Source organism: Gavialis gangeticus, unplaced genomic scaffold (genome assembly GCF_001723915.1).
Source record: "Gavialis gangeticus isolate Ggan-Ray unplaced genomic scaffold, GavGan_comp1, whole genome shotgun sequence".
Classification (NCBI taxonomy): domain Eukaryota; kingdom Metazoa; phylum Chordata; order Crocodylia; family Gavialidae; genus Gavialis; species Gavialis gangeticus.
In genome coordinates this window covers 21,387,669-21,406,351 of record NW_017729024.1, presented here as the reverse complement: position 1 = coordinate 21,406,351, position 18,683 = coordinate 21,387,669, and the positions used below count along the sequence as shown (strand labels likewise).

At 39.4% G+C, this 18,683-nt stretch overlaps 1 protein-coding gene across 3 annotated transcripts in view; it reads left to right on the top strand.

Moving 5' to 3' along the window:
* The window catches only part of ATG10 (autophagy related 10), a 215,353-nt gene that overhangs the window by 1,057 nt on the left and 195,613 nt on the right, over positions 1–18,683 (top strand). For all 3 annotated transcript variants that reach the window (XM_019516931.1, XM_019516930.1, XM_019516929.1), the window contains exons 2-3: positions 2,287–2,412; positions 11,309–11,428. In XM_019516931.1, the coding sequence (XP_019372476.1) occupies positions 2,287–2,412; positions 11,309–11,428 (246 nt within the window). The remainder of the gene's footprint in view (positions 1–2,286; positions 2,413–11,308; positions 11,429–18,683) is intronic.

The window sequence follows — 18,683 nt, the reverse complement described above, 5'->3', positions numbered from 1 at the left end:
TCCCAGTGCAGGGGGCAGGGAGCAAGTGGTGCATGTTCTATGGCTTGTGGGGCTCTGGCCCATAGGGCCCAAAGCTTGAGCATTGCCAGTGGTAGCATATGTGATGCTCCTGGGTTGCATTGGTGCCCATCTCTGCTCTTAAGTGGTGCCACAGAGGTCAGGGCAGCAGGAAGAGCCTCAGGTTGCTTGTTGTGGAGAGAGAAGGAGATTAAGGGAGGCTATAAAGCAAGGGTGGGTAACTGGAGAGGTGGCAGCTTTCGGAGCTCAAGCTTTGCCATAATGTAGAGAAATAGTTCAGTACTCCCTTTGTCAAACCCATGTTCATCCATACGCACTCATACTCTGCATTTGAATGTGCTTTGGGCCAGTTATTTTAGCTTGCTTGGTTTTAAATAAATAGAGCAGGGCTTGCTGTTACATTGCCAGTAGCTTTGTTACATCTTTACATCTGCAAATTTACTAAAACACATAGTTCTATTTAAAACGTATGTGAGAACTATAGAATATTTTTCCATGCACTGTATGTACTTACTGCCACTTTGCAGTCGATCATCTGGACTGGGAAATTTGGGAATCGCTGGCCTGTTTATAGCATCTGTTCTTTCTCTCTTCACTATCCCCACATCCAAATAATATGTAGTCTAATAGAGGTTTGGTTCTGAGGAGAAGAGAAGAATTAGTGATTTAGGACCCGATCCTGCAAAATGACAAGAACTTTCTGTGAGAAACTAGCCCTCTGTTCCCATTTCTTGTACAGACCCAAAATACTAAATGATTATTAAATATTTGTATGATGTCTACAGAAAGCATTAAAACAGGTGGCCACATTTCTAGCAGAACCTGTTTGTATCTTAGAGTGACTGTAAAGTGGGAGGTCTTCTCAGCTATCTTTTGTGTCTTTCCCCTAACACTGTTATTACAGAGTTTTGGGAGATGGAGTGTGATTGAAGCATATTGTGCTCTGGCAGTACTTGGCTCGTGGATCCTGGCTGTATGGCTTTCTTTCATGGTTTGCATTAACTCTGTGATACTTCAGTTCTTTATAATTTTGTTCAAACATGCCTCATAGAAGTGATTCTCAACTAGGGTACAGTGGTACCTGGGCTGTCTTGAGAGCCTTTCAGGGGTGCTGCAGGATGCTATGTAATGTTATTGCAGTTAGTTGTGTGAACTTTATTCATAGGATTAAACCCAGACATTTCAAATAGAAATCCATAGGGTCAAAACCAGTCTGGCCTGTTTTGGTCTTTCCAAGTTCTTTGCAACAGAAGAATTGCTCTTGTGGGCATGTCTACACAAGACGTCTACTGTGGAGCTGCCCAATCAGCTCCTCAGTAAACATTTCAGTGTCTACACGTGCAGCCCTATTAGGCCTCAGGAAACGATAAACTCTACCACAGGTTAGTACTTTTAAATACAAGTACAGTCCTGCAGTGTAGTTTTTTAGTGCGCAGCAACTCACGTGTAGATGATGATCCAGCAGGCTGGGGCATGATGGTGGTTCAGCTCGGGGGCTGCCTGCTGGGGATCCCTGAAGTGGATCACCCTCGTGTGCCAGCCCACCCCTATGCAGCACATTGAGCTGGGTCAGAGCAGCCCCAGGCTGACATGCCCCCTGTCCACCCCTTCTTTCCTCCCCCCCAGCCATGCGCTGGAGTTTATTGCTTCAAATTAATTGACCATGTAGATGCACCCTGTTTTCCTGCACTCAAAAAATGAGTGCAAGCTCAGAGCTGACATTTTCTGAGGGGTACTTTGAGCCTAACAAGAGATGTTTTGAGCCCAAGAAGGTTGAGAACCATTTCCTACAGCGAAATCCTATTGGCATCATAGTAGTTTTAAAACTGATTTCAGTGAAATTAAATTTTGACCTTTCTGGCCTGGTCCTACAAAATGGAGTGCAACTTGGTGCAAATGAGAGTTCTGGGCACTTATTTACCTTATTTCCTGGGAAGTGTGCTTAGCATTTTGTAAGACTAGACCCTATTTGTGTGGGGAGAAGCCCCTTCTTTAATAATTTATTGAATTTACATGGATTTATACAACAGTTTAGTCTCACTGGAACCACTTTCATTTGTATTTGCAAGGTTGGGGTCATATTTGAAAACATAGTCCCTTCCCTAAAGAGCTTACACCTAAAGAATAAATATTTGTTATAGTTTAAGACTTTTTTCAGAATCATTGTAACACTGGTTATTTTACTCTTTGAGTTGTGCATATACCTCAAATAAATTATTTTTAGTGTTCATTTCATTTTCCAGTATTAACATTTAGTTCTCCCTGCAGATGTCCCGTAACTTGGGTGCTGAAGATAACTTTTTTTTGGATGAAAATAGATTCAAGCAGTATTGTGAAGAATTTGTTAAACATTCGGAGGAAATAGGGGATGCTTGGGAGTGGAGAACTATAAAGGTATGGGCAATAAAATGAAAAGTTCTTGTTGCAAAATTTTCTGTCAAATCCTACAGGATTGTAAACCATTATTCTTATTAATTATAGTTGTATTACAGTGTACTCTATAAGCATACCACGTAGTTTGCTTAACTGCATAATACATTGCCAGTTCCAATTTATTGCCTATTGCTTACATTGTAATAAACTCCATTTATCACATGTTGGTTAAATGCTAGCCTCACTAAATGTTTTGTGCCTTAATTATACTCTGGTTAACTGCACAGTAACTGTAACCATGTCTACTAACTGCTTCATAACTAAGTACTCATTTATTGATTGATTTTAAGGCTGTTAGTTAATTGCAGTTAACGGATGCGATTAACACAAAACAAATTAACACTTTACATTTTGTAACGATTATTAATTGCACACATCCATTTTGACAGGGGTGGGCAAAATACGGCCTGTCCTGTACCTTCTCCAGACTTGGCCTGATGGAGCGGACCAGCTCTGGACTAGCTGGAACCCATGCACAGAGCCCCAACCCTGGCCCACCCTGCACCTGCCCTGGACTGTACACCCATGCTGAGCAGTAGAAGCAGCGGTGGCAACTGGGCAGAAGCTGCTGCTTAACATGAGGGAAAAGTGGCTGCTTTTCCTTGCAGCTGCCAAGCCCTTCTTGCTGCAGCTGCCCAGAGCCCATACCCAGGCTGCCCTGCAGCTCCCTTCTGCTGCTATCACTTCCACCTCTGGGCCCATCCGGTGGGGCAGTGGTGGCAGTGCAGAGGAGCGATATGACAGCCTGGGTGTGGACTGCAGCAAGAAGGGCCGGACAACAGTGAGGGGGGAAGGGTGGGTGCTCATTCCCCACACACAGCAGCAGCTTCTGTCACTACTCAGCAGGCGCAGGGTGGGCCAGGGTCAGGGCTGTTCACACGGGTTCTGGCTGGTCTGCTGTGGCTGGCACAAGACCATAGCGGGTGTGGGGTGGCCTGGGGTTGGGACTGGGGCTGTGTGCTGTTGGTAGTGGCGGAGGAGGAGCCCCAGAGCACGTGGGTTCTGGGCTGTTGCAGGGTGGGGTGCGGGGCTGCTGACTTTTGTTTAACTGTATGAGCAAGATTGCAATTAACTGCAATTATTTTTTAACAGAGTGAAGGGGAAGTAGCTGCCAAAGGGCTGCTACTAGAAGCCTTGAAAATGACAGGGACTCGTCAGTTGCGTGGCTGCTATCTTCCCTCATTTTCAATAATAGCATCCCCAAAATTGACTAGCTCCCTTTCTCTTTTAATAAAAACCCTGAAACCATTAGAATCCTTGAACATGAGAGAGGCTAGTCAGTTTTTGGATGCCTAATACCTTACATTTTCTCCTTGGCTGAAAACTTTCTCCTGGCACACCTTAATTTATTTTAAGATGGTATTCAGATAAGCTGTTCAGCTTTATTTTGTCTTTTGTTTTTCCCCCTCCTAAATGTCTTTGCATCATCACAGCACATATAGGCCCAGATTTTCTTGTGTGATTTGATATTTTTTTTGCATACGACTGGGTACACCTAAATGTGGAGTAATCATAATTGGGCATAGGCAGCAAACATACTCCTAATGTATTCTCTTCTAAGCTTCTCTGTATCTTGGCTGCCCTGTTGACTCTCTGGAGATGATAGCAGCAAGCACAAGGTAGAGCATCCCTCAGGCTGATCTAATGTACGGTGTTGAACCTGGCTGGCTAAGGACAGGAAAGTGGAAGAGGGCTGGGAGAATCTAGGCCAATGAGTTTGGTTCAGGGATTCATAGATTATAAATCTATTGTAATTGTTTAGTCTGACCTTCTGTATAGGGATAGGACAAAAGATGTTCCTGAATGTATTTCTGTTTGAACTAGAACAGGGCTGTCCAACTTCTGGGTGTCAAGGGTCCACATGGCCTGCAGGCCACAGACACCAAGCTCTGTGCAGCATGGGCCACACACAGCAGGGGGAGCCCTTTTGCAGTCCCCTTCTGCTGTGCAGACAGTTCAGCCCTCCTTTCATCACCCGCACAGCTCCTCTCCCTGCTGCATGGGCTGCCTGGATCTTCTCTCAGCTGTGTGGACAGTCCAGACAGCCTGGCTTTTCTCCTCGGCCACGTGTGCAGCCTAGGCAGCCTGGAACTCTGTCTGGGGACCTTCCACTGCACTGCTCTGGCCCTTGGACTGGGGTGGGAATCGGAAGCTGGAGGAGGGTGGGGAGCCTGGAGACCCTGGTAGCCGTAGCAGCAGGAGCAATGCAAGGAGCGGTGACCAGGCAGGAGCCTGGGGGTGGCATGTTAACCACTCAGAGGTGGCATGTGGTCTTTTAGAGAAACATCCATTCTTGACTTAAAAGTGCCATGATGGAGAGAACCCATCACAACTCCTGGTAAATTGTGCTAACAGCTAACTTCAGTGTTAAAAAACTTCACATTACTTCTAGTTTGACTTAACTTTCAGCTGTTGGACTTGGTTAAATCTTCATCTGATAGACTGAAGACCCTTTTATTATGAAATTTCTTTTCCTTATATGAGTAGTTGCAGACTGCCATCAAGTCACCTTATACCACTCTTTTCATTAAGCTAAACAGATTGAGATACTTAACTATTGGGGATTTTTTTCAGTCTTTAAATCATTTTCATTGCTTTTTGTTGAACATTTTCTAATTTATGAACACTTTTCTTGAAGCATGGACCCCAGAACTGTACCACATAATCCCACAGAAGTCGCACCAGTGTCACATACAGAGATAATTTAATCTCCCAATTGCTACTTACTGTTCCTCTGTTTAAATAATGAAGAACAGCATTAAGCCTTCTGACTAGGGGGTCATATTGGGAGCTTGTCTTCAGCTGATTATCTACAGGTCTTTTCAGAGTTTCTGCTCTACAGAATATAGTTCCCCATTCTATCAGCATGACTTACATCCTTTATTCCTAGATGTGTTATTACATTTTTGTTTTAAAATGCATATGGTTTCTTGTGCACAGTTTACCAAGCAATCCAGATCACTATGTATTAGGGATATTTCTTCTTCATTTTTTACTCCTCCAAGCTTTTTAGTCTTTTATTCTAGGCCACTGATCTGCCTTTTAATTAGCATGGGATTAGGGCCTGTTCTGCAAGACCCCCACATTTAAAATCACCAGTTTTTCATCCATTTAATATATGTCATATTATTTTTACGTTGTTCTAGTTTCTTAAAGTTTCTTGTGGTAACTAGTCAGTTCTTTACCGAGGTGTAAGAGTATTAGAACAGTATTGCTACCATTATCAACCAAACATGTAATCTCAAAAAATACCAAGTTAGTTTGACAAGCTCTATTATCCATGAACCTATGTTGATTGGCATTAATTATATTTCCTTCCTTTAACTGTCTATGAACCTCAGTTCTGTGTCACCCATTCCATTATTTTACTTAGGATCAGTGTCAGGCTAGCATGCATATAATTACTCAAGTCATCCCATTTACCTTTTTAAAATGTTGGTACAATATCAGTTTTCTTTAGGTCTCCTGTAACTTCTACAGTATTCAAAGACTTACTGAAAAAGCAACATTATCAATCGGAGTAGTTCCTTGGCGAGCTCTTTTAAAACTCTTGGATGCCAGTTTCATAGATTTTATAGGTTTCGTAGACGTTAGAGCTGGAAGGGACCTTGGAAGATCATTGGGTCCAGCCCCCTGCCCAAAGGGCAGGAAGTCAGCTAGGGTCAAAGGATGCCAGCAAGATAGGCATCCAAATGTTTTGTAAAAGTGTCCAGAGTAGGTGCTTGCACCACCTCTGGGGGAGTCTATTTCAGGCCTTGGGGGCTCAGACAGTAAAGAAGGTTTTCCTTATGTCCAGCCTAAAATGGTCTTGCAGGAGTTTGTGACTGTTAGACCTTGTCATCCCGTGCGGTGCTCTGGTGAGCAGGCGTTCCCCCAGATTCTGATGCACACCCCTTATGTACTTACAGGCTGCCACCAAGTCACCCCTGAGCCTGCGCTTCTCCAGGCTGAAGTGTCCCATGGCTTGCAGCCTCTTTTCATAAGGCCTCTTCTCTTGCCCTCTGATCATGCAGTATTCCAAACTTCAGGTACTTTGCCTGAGTGCCACGAGTTCTCGAATATCCTTGCTAGTGGCCATGCTATGATGTCTGCCAGTTCCTTTAGTACTTCTGGGTGCAGTCTGTCCAGACGAGCTGATTTATGGGTGTCCAGCCTCTTGAGGTGCTCCCTCACAAGATCTGTGCCAATGGTGGGCATATATGTACTCTCACCCTGGTCATCCTGCGTCATGTGAGGCAGGGTGGTCCCTTTGCACTGGTGAAAAACCAACACAAAGTAATCATTAAGCAGATTGGCTTTTTCCTGGATGTTGGTTGTCAGCTGTTCCATTTGGTTTAGCAGACTTGTTTTTTCTTTTTAAACGTCCAAGTTTCATAGCTGCTGTTTAACATTTTCCTTAATTACTGTTGAAGTAGAAAATTGTATATAATGGTGAATTTCTCTAGTACTTGGCCTATATCTCAATACAGAAAGGAAATATATTTTGAACTCTTCTCCCTTTTCTGTTTTAGACATTTTTTGCCATTTCTACCAGCAATGAATCAACTGTACTGGTAGGATTCCTTTTGCGCATAATGCACATAAAAGATCCTTCTAATTGATTTTAGGTCTACTGGCCATATATTTCTTCCATATATTTCCTTTCCTTATCAGTTGTTCTACAATTCCTAGGTTCTATTATATCTTCATTACTGTCATCTTAACTTTTCTTCCATATGCTGTATATTTTTATTTTTATATGGCTGCTTGCTTAAATCATCCTTATAACATTTTATAATACAAGAAAGCTCATAGGTAAATATATGTCAGCACTCATGCTCTAAATGGCAGTAAATTAGAATTTGCAACTCTTTCAATACACATTAGGCAAGGCTTCAGTGGAAAGAAAGATCATGGCCTCAAACACAAAATACCTCATTTTTTAAAAACATACTCAGGGTTTTAAAACAGTGAAAATATTAGCAAATGCATTACAATGTGCCCTTTCATATAGACAGCTATTTGAAACCTTAGACTTCAGTCCAGGGCTATATTTATAAGCGGTTTATTCAGAAAAGAAAGATGCTCTGAGTTTCTATCAGGAATTCAATACTTAGGTCAAAGTTTGAACTTTCTGTGAAATAGGAAGCTTTGCTGGAAATAGCAAAATGAGACAGATTTTTGTTCTCACATAAAAAATGGTGCGATCTCTTTTAATGGGACAAGTTAGTGACTCTGATTCTAGAGTGTGATAAAAACCTGATCACTGAGAGGAACCTTTTAAACCATATAATGTGGGAAAGAAATTTCCCCTTGAAAGAGATGAGTGTCTTGAAGTAGAATGGTTAGGAGAACGTTGGGGTTTTTTAATGCCTAGCTTTTGAAAAGATTGGTATACTCTTGATTTTCTGGATGTAGTTTACTTGGAGCTCATTCCTCCATTACATCCATTCCATACTCAAAGAAATTGTTCTACGGATGTCAGTGAGTCTTCAGAAGTAAATCAGAATTGTAAAACTATGCTCTTTTAAAATCAGTAGAAATTAAATGACAAAACATCTACATTTTATGTCAAATAGGCTGTCATGTCATAAATTCTTCTGGTTCTAACAAAATATTTTATTTATAGGTGTAGAGAGAAACTCCCTATTGTTTTATTTGTATAATCCTGTCTTTTAAAAGGAAAGCTGTATTCAAGCCAGAAGTAAATCACTTATACACCTGTTGGTTGGAGCTGAATTGCAGAGTAATACTGTATGTCACACACATTAGGTGTGATCTACCGAATCCAGCCTGCATTTGTGTTCATTTAATTTTTTCATATGCAGTTAAGTTACTGCAGTCTAAATAACCATGTCAGAGGCTACAGTCACCGTATCTATTTCTGATATGCTGCTTGTGGTATGAAGTAAGGTGAGTTGAGTAGCAGGCATATGGTTTATTCCATTTTAAAGAGAGGCGTCCTTTCAGAAGAATTGATTAATTGTTTATGCACAAATTATAAAAAATATACTGGTATAAAGTTGAAGTACCAGAAAGACACTGAAACAGGGAAGATGCTTATTTTTCTTGGATATTCTACCCCGGTGTTGTCAAGAGGCACCCCCCCCCCACCGGTGTAAAATACAAAGGTTACTAGATCAGTGTGTCTCTGGCTGTCTCAACATCTTCCATGTAATTTGAACACTGGAGGCTGCAAGCATTCAGAGCTTGAGTTTCTTCACTTACTCAGGAAAATTGGTATGAGAAGGGGCATAATATTACCTACTCCTGCTCCCTTGAAGGCAATAGTGCCCCCAAAACAATTCACACCTATGATAGCAGGTGGTGTTTTTTCTGCTGCTCTGCCAGAGAAGTAGAAAGTCCTTGAAACTCTACAAACAGGAGTTTCTTCAGAGAGCCTCTAACTAAGTGGACTTCTTGCCTATTCCAGGCAGGCCTAATTTCTTAATTACTGCTCCTACTTTTGGGTTTGCACTTTAAAGTACTGCATAACTGAGGGTTTAACTAAACCTGCTACTAGGGACATCCAACATGGTTTTGAGAGCTTATACTCTCAATGAGTTTGGCCTACTGAGATTTAGTGAGATAAGAGATCTCTCTATAGATCTCTCTCTCTCTCTCACACGTGTGTGTGTGTGTGTAGCATGGCTGGAAGAGAAGTTGAGAGCAAGGTAATTTCTCATGAAGTGATTTGTGCTTAAAAGTTTACTGACAAAAATACATATAACTGGTGTTATCTTCTTGTTTCAGGTATGAAACTTGATAAGAACAAAGTACACAAATAGCTCATAACAGATGCTGTTGTTATATATAATCTGTAATTTTACTGAAAAGACTGAACTAATGTGTCAGAATGGAACACCCATTGATTTAAAGATCAGAATAAATGGAATAAACCATGTCAGAAATGATAGATTAACCAAAGAGTTAAATTATAGTTAAATTTGCAGCCTTGTCAAGCAATTTAATGCTACATTAATGAGTTTGAATAGAATACAGAGACTATTTTGAATAGAATCCTTTTACATCAGATGTTGCACATATGCTTTTTGTGTTTGTTTGTCTAAAATAAAACATAATAAAACAGCTAATAAAACCCCAATTTATTTGTTTCCTTCAAGTAATAAGTCTTCAACATGCAGCTCTTGTTCATTGTTTTCCATGTAGCTCTGTTGCCTTTCTGCATATTTACATTCTCAAAAATACAATATTAAATTTTGTTTCCATCCCTTATTTGTAACTGAGAAAACCTTAACAATGTTGCCATATGTTTACTCTTAGCTCAGGGTGTGAAGAAGCTCACAAAAAGTGTCTCCCCATTCTTGCGCAAGGACCTTTTGCAATAGCAGACTACATGGATGGGGAGGACTGTGATAACCAGTGTGGAGAGTATGGAGAGGAAGGGTGCATGCCCCTGTCTGTCTTCTCTCACACTAACCCTTAGATTGAGCTCAGAATTAAAGAATGGAGTAGAGGAATGCTCTCAACATCCAGTGGATGCATTCTGGGAGAAGATGCTTGTCTGGGTCACAGTCTTCTTTCCAGTGCCCCTTATGGGGCAGCTCTGAAGTATTTTCTGTACAAGGCAGTGGCGTAAAAGCCCATATACTGAAAATACTTAAGTTATGGTTTTGTTTAAAAAAAGGTATGCTTTTTTTTTTAAATAAAAAAAACATATGAAACTAGTTTCGATCATTTAGTTAGCAAACAAGTGATGTGTTTAATGTATATTTGGTCTCTCTTATCCAGTACTGAACTCCTATGTGTGAGTTTATGAAACCTAGGAAGGAAGATGAGACCAAGTTAACTCCATAAGTTTGCCATGATTTGGGAAATTTGCACTAGTTTAGTTACATTGACATTGGTATGTAGGTCCAAACCACTGCTACAGATACATGACAAAAGACTTATCTTGGTGTGGCTGACTAGCAAATTACTAGGATAAGTTGAACCTGTGAATGATGTCTCATAGGATGTCTACTCGGTGGGCTTGCATGAAATCAGAGTATCAACATTGTGCAGAAACCTCCAGATGGTGTCAGCTAACAATCCTATTTAAGCTAGTGGCGACTCCTGTTCTGTTGTCACTGTTTTTCTATAGGTTATCTTCATACCATGAAACTGTCCTTTTCCTAGTTGTACTCTTTTACATATGGAAGGATTGGCATCAGATGTAGATTGAATTGGTTTCCAAGGGCTTTATTGCAAAATGGGCTTCAATCTTTCTTCTCTGCTATTTCATCCTTACCAAGACCAGTGGAAGGGTCTTTTGATCTATGAGCTACCTTAAGAAGATTAATAGGTTATGTCATTATCAGCAATCTAATTCTGATTATATTTTTATCCAATACATTTAATCCCACCTACCACGTATATTAATCCATAAAAAACTGAATTGTACAAAGCTCATACATGAAATTTCACTGGACTGTTCTTGTTATGATTCTGCTTCTGGAAAAAAAAAGTTGTATTTCAGATATTAAACATTATTCCTGCCATGTAATTCTTCCACTTCTGCCCTGTTGCTTATTTCTGCCCCCTGTACATTGTACCTGTGGATTTGGCATTTTATCTCCCTCCAGACCTCAGCATAATGTCTTTCAAGAACTTCCTTTTGGTAGCCAAGTATCTATCACTGATTAAATAAGTCAGTTCATCAATAGCAGCTGTATCTCATATTATTTTCATTAAGGAGGTGTTTGACTTCTTCTAAAGCAGAAGATACTGAAAAGCAGGACACTTAGCACCCATCACAAGTAGGTTCTAAACTTCTGACTTAATATAATATATATTTTATGCCATAGAATGATGATAGCATTTAGAAATTTGTTTTAATTGGTTACAAAAATATTTTTCTTCTGTTTTCTGAGCACAGGACTTTCCTGATGGTTATATAAGTAAAACACACTTCCAGATAAAAAATAGAAACATCCCACCAGATCTCAGACAGAATGTTAATGAGATTGAGGAACAAACATCATTTACACATTTTGAGGTAAGTATAGCTTTCTATATTTATAGCCTTTAATTTGTGTATATAAAATAGATTCTGAGCAAAAACATCTTTTAAAGTGTATTCTACAACACAAAGGAAAACCTGTTTTGTTACCTTGCATACTAGTATGTCCTGAAAGATTTTGGGTGTTGAATGTATCAGTGGGTTTGAACAATTTTTCATATAATCCCTATCCCACTCTTTCTTGCGTACATCTTTATTGGCTATAGAAACTGGGGAGCAACTGGGAAAGAAAATGATAGGCTACAAAGCTTTATAAAAATATATGTATATTCTTATCATGGAAGGATGGTATTTATTTGAACCATACTCTAACAACATTCAAATAATACTGATTTTTGTAAAAAAAAGACTGAAGATCAATATTTAACTCAGAGGCAAATATTACTCAAGGCAAAATCTGGAGTCAATATTTACCTTGAGGCACAATATATCTTGAAATTTCCTGAAAAAATAAGTTAGTACATGAATTGTTATTTTCATATTACATACTTACCTGAGGGATATCTAGAAATCATCTTCTACTATGGGTTTGATTCATAATTATATGGTGCTGAGATTTTTGTAAACTAACTTTTATAAAGTTGAATTAGAGTTGGAGGTCTTGAGGGTAAAAGAACCCACTTTTCTTTCTTTTGTTAGAAAGTAAGGTTATATCACTCTTCTGTATTATCGACCAGTCAGTAGGAAACAATAGAAACCTTTTGCCTTGTTGCATGCCTGATTATGTACATGAGGAAAATCTTGATTTATGATTGGCTTAAAATAATCAGTGTTGAACTAACAAAAATAACTTTTTCCTTTAAGAGTGTCAGTTTCTTCACTAGTATGTTAATCTTTACCAAATACTCTCAATATCAAGATATCCAGTCTGAGATGAGAGTTTTTATATTCTATAGTTTAAACCAGTTTAATGAATTTTGTTTCCATTTCTGTAATATTTAAACTTGACATAAATTGGATTCTACAAAATTGTCAGTACCATCACATAATGTGTGTTTGATAGGCAACAGCCACCAGACTATTAAGAGTGACATTTGAATTACAACCAAATTCTTTAAATTTACCTTCTGGCAAATTTTAATATTTCTGAAAAGTGATGGCTCACAGCATGTGCCATGAATGGTGGCCTACTTTAATCCCATCAGATCTTATGTACTGAATCGTTGTTTAATAGAAACTGACAGTTTAGCCAAATTTTGGTACTTTTGATTGTACTGTATCAAGTTTCCTTTTTTCATGGAAAAGATGTTTTGAATCAGCATATTTCTAAATGATTTAATCCACCTCAAAACAGCGCTACAGAAAGTCACAAGACGAGAAGAGCTGTACAAAGTTTTAAAGTTTCTAATATCCAAGAATATAGATGTATTACTTCAGGATCCCAGAAGGTACTATTTAATATGTTTTAAGAGGTTTTGCCTGTCTTATTATCTGTCATCAAACATACCTCATTAGTAACAGCACTTCTTAAATTTAAAAAAAATGGTCAAGAGTGTAAAACATTCTTAGGTAGACCCCATTTAGTTTGATTGGTTTAGGCTGATACAGTAAGAGCTGCAAAATAAGGTGATTGTTGACTTGGGATCCAGTAAACAGGCTACAGGGGAGATGCTCAGCTAAGGAATAGGTACGCTGCTTGAATCCTGTAAGAGCCATTGGGGACCTTGCCAGTTAAGTATAAAGGTGTCAGTTATTACAAGACATGCAAATAATATTTTGATAAGCATTGGGAAGGAGTCTTTTATCTTGGTAGCATCAAAGACATAAAGGAGTTCAGGAAAAAAGAATCTAGATGCTGAAACCTAGGACATTAGGAGGAACACTTAAGTCCAAGGCCTCCATTGCATTTGAGTTCCATGGAGCAATAAGTCCAACTGCATGGAAGAGGTTGGTGAATTTTAATTTTTCTTATCAAGCATTAGATAATGTTCTGACTAAGAGAGACTCTAGATCAAGTGGAAGCTCTTAGAATTAAAAGGGAACCAGGCTGCTATTTGTTTATTTTTTGCTTTGTATTCTGCCCTTCCCAGCAAAGGTTCCGGGGGTCTTGGATTAAGAGGACAGAATCATTTATGAAACAGGAAAAGGAACAAGAGAGGAGAGGAGAATGAACAGGAAAACAAAGCAATTTAAAAAATGAGTATCAACATAAAGCAGAACCCCTATAAGCAATATCCCAGCTTAGCTTTGTTTGCCGAATGCCGGAATAGGATTGTTTTATGGCACTTGTAAAAGATGTCCAGGCTCAGGCTCTGGTGGGCCTCAAGAGGGAGGGAGTTACAGAGCTGGGAAGCTACTAGCAATAGAATTATTTAAACTAGAATATGGTGGAGTGAGGGAGCCAATTACGTGTTGAGAAACACTGTAATTGGATAGAGACACTTGCTGTTAACAATTGATATGGTATAGGGTTAAGTAAAAAATAACACTTTCAAAGTGTAAAAGGCAGGAGAAGAGCAAATCAGCTTAAGTAAACTAGTCCAGCCCTTTGAGGGGGGTGTTTTTAATTTTATGCTTAGAATGCGGAAATCACTGATTGCTCCTGTTACAGAAGATTTTGATATGCCTTGACTACTTCCAATATTTTCATTTTATCATCCCTAAGGTTAACTGTTGTGACCAAAATAATTGCTAAAATCATTGTGTTATTATGACAAAAATGAAAAAAGTTAGCGTGAAAGATAAGTCATGACCATATTTTTTAAAAATATAAAGTTTTAGCAGTATATTAAAATATGATATTCAAAGAGGAAAATTGATACATTTTCAAATGGGTTTTATTTTGATAGTGTTTGATTTATAATTCATAAATCATATGGTGTAATAGATTTCCTATTACAGCCAAATGCTCTATTTTTAAAGAAATAGTGTTCTACAGAAGAACAGTTGTATGATAGGACTTAAGAAGGCAGCCTGGGATTGAGTTCTGTGTGGTTTATGATTAAAATGTTATATTTACAACCATCAGGACTGGAAACATTTTCTTTGTATATTCAAAAAGTTAAAGACGCTTCACGAAGGACCATTGAGAAGTCGTGGCTTTTTTGTTTAAAGTACAGAATCCATGAAAATGTAGACTCCATGACAAATCATGAGAGTCTCATCATTGTATAGTCATAGCTATTGCTATTCAGATTTGGAACCAGCATTTCATTGCTAGCTATTACAGCAATATTCTCACGACGTGAGATTTTCATGCTCATACCATTTTTATTCCTAAACGCACTCCATCATTTTTTTTCTCCTGGGAAATAACTGTTCTGTACATACAAGTCTGCTCTACTTGGCTTCTTGTGTCCTTTGTGTATGTGTATGAACTTTCAACATTCTAAACTTATTTTGTGAAAGTTCAGAGAGGTAATACAGCCCTCTGAAAATTAACAAAGATATCGTCAGGATTTCAGTATAATTTGATTAAAAAATTACGTAGTTTAGAGAAACCATTTTTTTTTAATAACAAGCCGTTGCTTCTTGGAATCACTCTTTCTCGTTACTGATGAGTTAATCCTGCTTTGCACACTGTGGGTTCACAGAACCATAGAAAATTAGGGTTGGAAGGGACCTCAGGAGGTCATCTAGTCCAACCCTCTGCTCAAAGCAGGACCAGCCCCAACTAGATCATCCCAGCCAAGGCTTTGTCTAGCTAGGTCTTAAAAACCTCCAAGGATGGAGATTCTGCAACCTCTCTGGGGTTGCATCTACACAAGACGCTGATTGCCCAAAAGCCCATGGCTACTGCTCAGTAGCACTGCGTGGCAGAAAGTGTGACACAATGCTTCTGCACAGTAGACTCAGGCTACTGCATAGTCAGTGTCACAAAAAAGCCATTCCTCAGTGCTACTGTGCAGTAACTCCAGTTACTGCACATTCATTTAGTACTTGTTTATACGAGTACTAAATAACTACATAGTAACGGTTGTGCTGTTAGTGTCTCACGTAGACGTGGTCTGGGTAACCTGTTCCAGTGTTTTACAACTCTCCTACTGAGAAAACTTTACCTAATATCTAATCTACACTTCCCTTTCTGCAACTTAAGACCATTGCTCCTTATTCTGTTATCTCTCACCACTGAGAAAAGTCTAGCTCCATCCTCTCTGAAATTGCCCTTCAGGTAGTTGAAGGCTGCCATTAAACCAGTCTTTTTTTCTGCAGACTAAATAAGCCCAGTTCCCTCAGCCTTTCCTCATAAGCAGAGATCCTGGTTTTCTCTGATAAAAAAAATCCCCAATTTTCAGATTAAAAAAGTAACCCAAAATCCACATTTTCCCTGATTAAAATGAAACACTGCTAATATATAGATATATTTATATTGATATTAGAATAACTATATAGATATTAGATTAAAATGAACACCCCTACTATATATATATTAGGGGTGTTTCATTTTAATCATGGAAAAATGTGGATTTTGGGTTATGTTTTTAAATCTGAAAATTGGGGATTTTTTTCATCAGAGAAAAACAGGATCTCTGCTCACAAGTCATGTGCCCCAGCCCCCTAACCATTTCTGTTGTCCTCTGCTGGACTATCTAATTTGTCCACATTCTTTTTGTAGTGGGGCTCCCCAAAAGTGGACGCAGTACTCCAGATGTGGCCTCACCAGTGCTGAGTAAAGTGGGAGAATCACTTTCCTCAGTCTCCTGGCAGCACTCGTACTAAGACAGCCCAATATGCCATTAGCCTTCTTTGCAACAAGACATTCTTTTGGCTCAGATTCAGCTTGTTGTCCACTGTAACCCCCAGGTTTTTTCTGGTTGCTGAAGAAGTAAGTGTAGTTGTGCCACTAAGTTACAGTGTCCATAATATAATTCAGTTAGATATTCTCATAGGAGAGTTCATACTAGGAAATAGTATTGTGATGCTGAACTTCATGAATTTCAAAGAAAAAAACAAAAAAAATGGAGGTAATTAATTAGAAACAGCCTGAAGGGAAGAGTTGGGAAATTAAAGTCCATAGAATCAGCAAGGAAGCTGCTTAAGAACACCTTATTAGAGAATGATGAGCTATGAATAGCCTGGAACAACAATAACAAATAGCATAAAAGGCAAAGAAGAAACCTGGTATGGTTACATGCCAGGGTACATGAGTATAAGCGGTCCACAAAGATATGAATAAATGGCTCTGGAGGCTAAGAGGACAGAACTTAAGTTTTGGCAGACAAGATGGAAATGAAAAGGAAATTTGAAAATTGTTAAAGATGGAAAGAAATAGAATAAAGCTGATTATTACATGGGTGTAATTTGCATTTAGGTCACTGAACCAAAAAAAATTAAAAGCACTTCAGAAATGAGATAGTATTGAATGAATCAGTAAGTATTCTACAGTACAGCAAAATGCTGTAGAGGATACTGAGATTGCAAAGAAGCTAAATTATTTTATTTTTGCTTGTTTTTAGTTTGCTCTAATATGATATAGTATAACATTGTTATACATAAACAAATATAAAATGCATGACTAGAAATCACTTAAAATACTGAAACAGTTACCAATTACTAACATTAGCAACAAGAAATTTGTTAATTTTATATGAGTCTTCAAGCAAATAGATCAAATTAATTGATAAATTATTTTAGGTTGACCCTTGGATGTTACCAGTCTCAGTTCTTTACCAGTACCTGGCTGCAGTTGGGGACCGAATAGGGTGAACTAATTAAAACTGAATCCAAACAAGGCAGAGGTGATGGTTTTGGTGAGCTGTAGAGGGCTGCACACAAAATATTTCAGAAGATACAGTTTTAACAAATTATAGATAAAAACAAATCATATACTAAAAATCAAACATCTACTATAATGTATTTTAATTTTATTTTAAAAATACTTTTATCCTGCTTTTTTTTTTGAGAAGTGTATATAGATGCTTGCATAATAGCTCAAAATAAATTCTTACTCTTGTATACGGTGTGTGTGGAGGGGGGTAGGGAGGAGGGGTTGTGCACATGGGTGTACATAGGGGGAGCTGCCTGCATGCTAAGTCCCGGGTGACAGCTGGGGGTAGGGGAAGGGAGGTTGGGGTGTGTTCAACAGAGTTGGCCCGTGCAGTGCAGGTGCGTTCTGGTCTATGGCTGTGCCTGTGGTGTCACCTGCTTCTGGGTGGGTGGAGTGGGTGGAAGGTGGCTGGACGTGGAGCCCTATACATTGGGGGAAGAACCACCCAGCTGCAGCTTCCCTCATGCCTGGAGTGGTGCAGCAGAGGCAAGAAGAGGAGGAGCTGCTGGAGGTAGGGAGAGCTGAGTAGTATCTGGGTGGCTGCAGCAGCAGCAGGAATAGCCCCACTGGAAAGCTGTGCATGCTAGCTGGTGCCAGAGCGGTGCCATCAGCAGGCATTGGGTGGGTGTGGGCAGGAGTGTAGGGTGGGGCTTGGCCCCATGCGGGCCATACTTTGCCCACCGCTGGTCTGGAACCTGCTGCTGGTGCAGAAGAGAGCGGCTTGCCTTCTGTTGGCATGGGTCGTCAGGTGCATAGAACTCCAGTGTTCCAGAATCTACACTGCCTCCCAATAGCTTTCCTGCCGCAATACAAGGAGTTGGTTTTTTCCTATAAGGCCCTAAATGGTCTGATCCCTAGTTGCCTAATTGACCACCTCTTCCCTTATACCCATTGCCATCCCTTAGGTCAGCCAGGAGCAACCTCCTGCAAGTACCGTGTCAAGTCTGCTTGATGAAAATGCTTGGGAGGTTGTTCTCAGCAGTTTCTCCTCAGCTCTGGAACTCTCTCCCTTCTGAGGCCTGCCAGAGCCAAACCCTGGACATCTGGAAGCACTGAACATCTTATTCCGGCAGGTGTTTAGCAAACAAAGTTAAGCTGAGACAGCATTTAAGGAGGTTTCTGTTTTATGTGGATATTCTAGTTCCCTTGTAAGTTGTTTTGTTCTCTTGTCGCTCTCCTGTTTTGCAGTTATTTTGCCCTCTTATTGTAAGATGCCTTGCACCTTTGTTAGGAAGGGTGTCATATAAATAAAATAGCAATAAATAAATAAATAAATAAATATTGGAGGTGAAAGCAGGGAGTATGAAATGGAAATGGGAAGTAATTTTACTAGAATATGTGGCTTTAGTTGGGGAGACCTCTGCTGGGAAAAAACAAACAAACAAAAAAAACATTCACTTTTGATATCCACGCTTTAAAAACAAGTTGCCAAACTAGAAAAGGCTCAGAAAGAGTTACAAAAATGTTTTAGGATTAACAAAAACCCATTTTACAGTGAAAGACTGAAGAAGCTCAATCTATTTT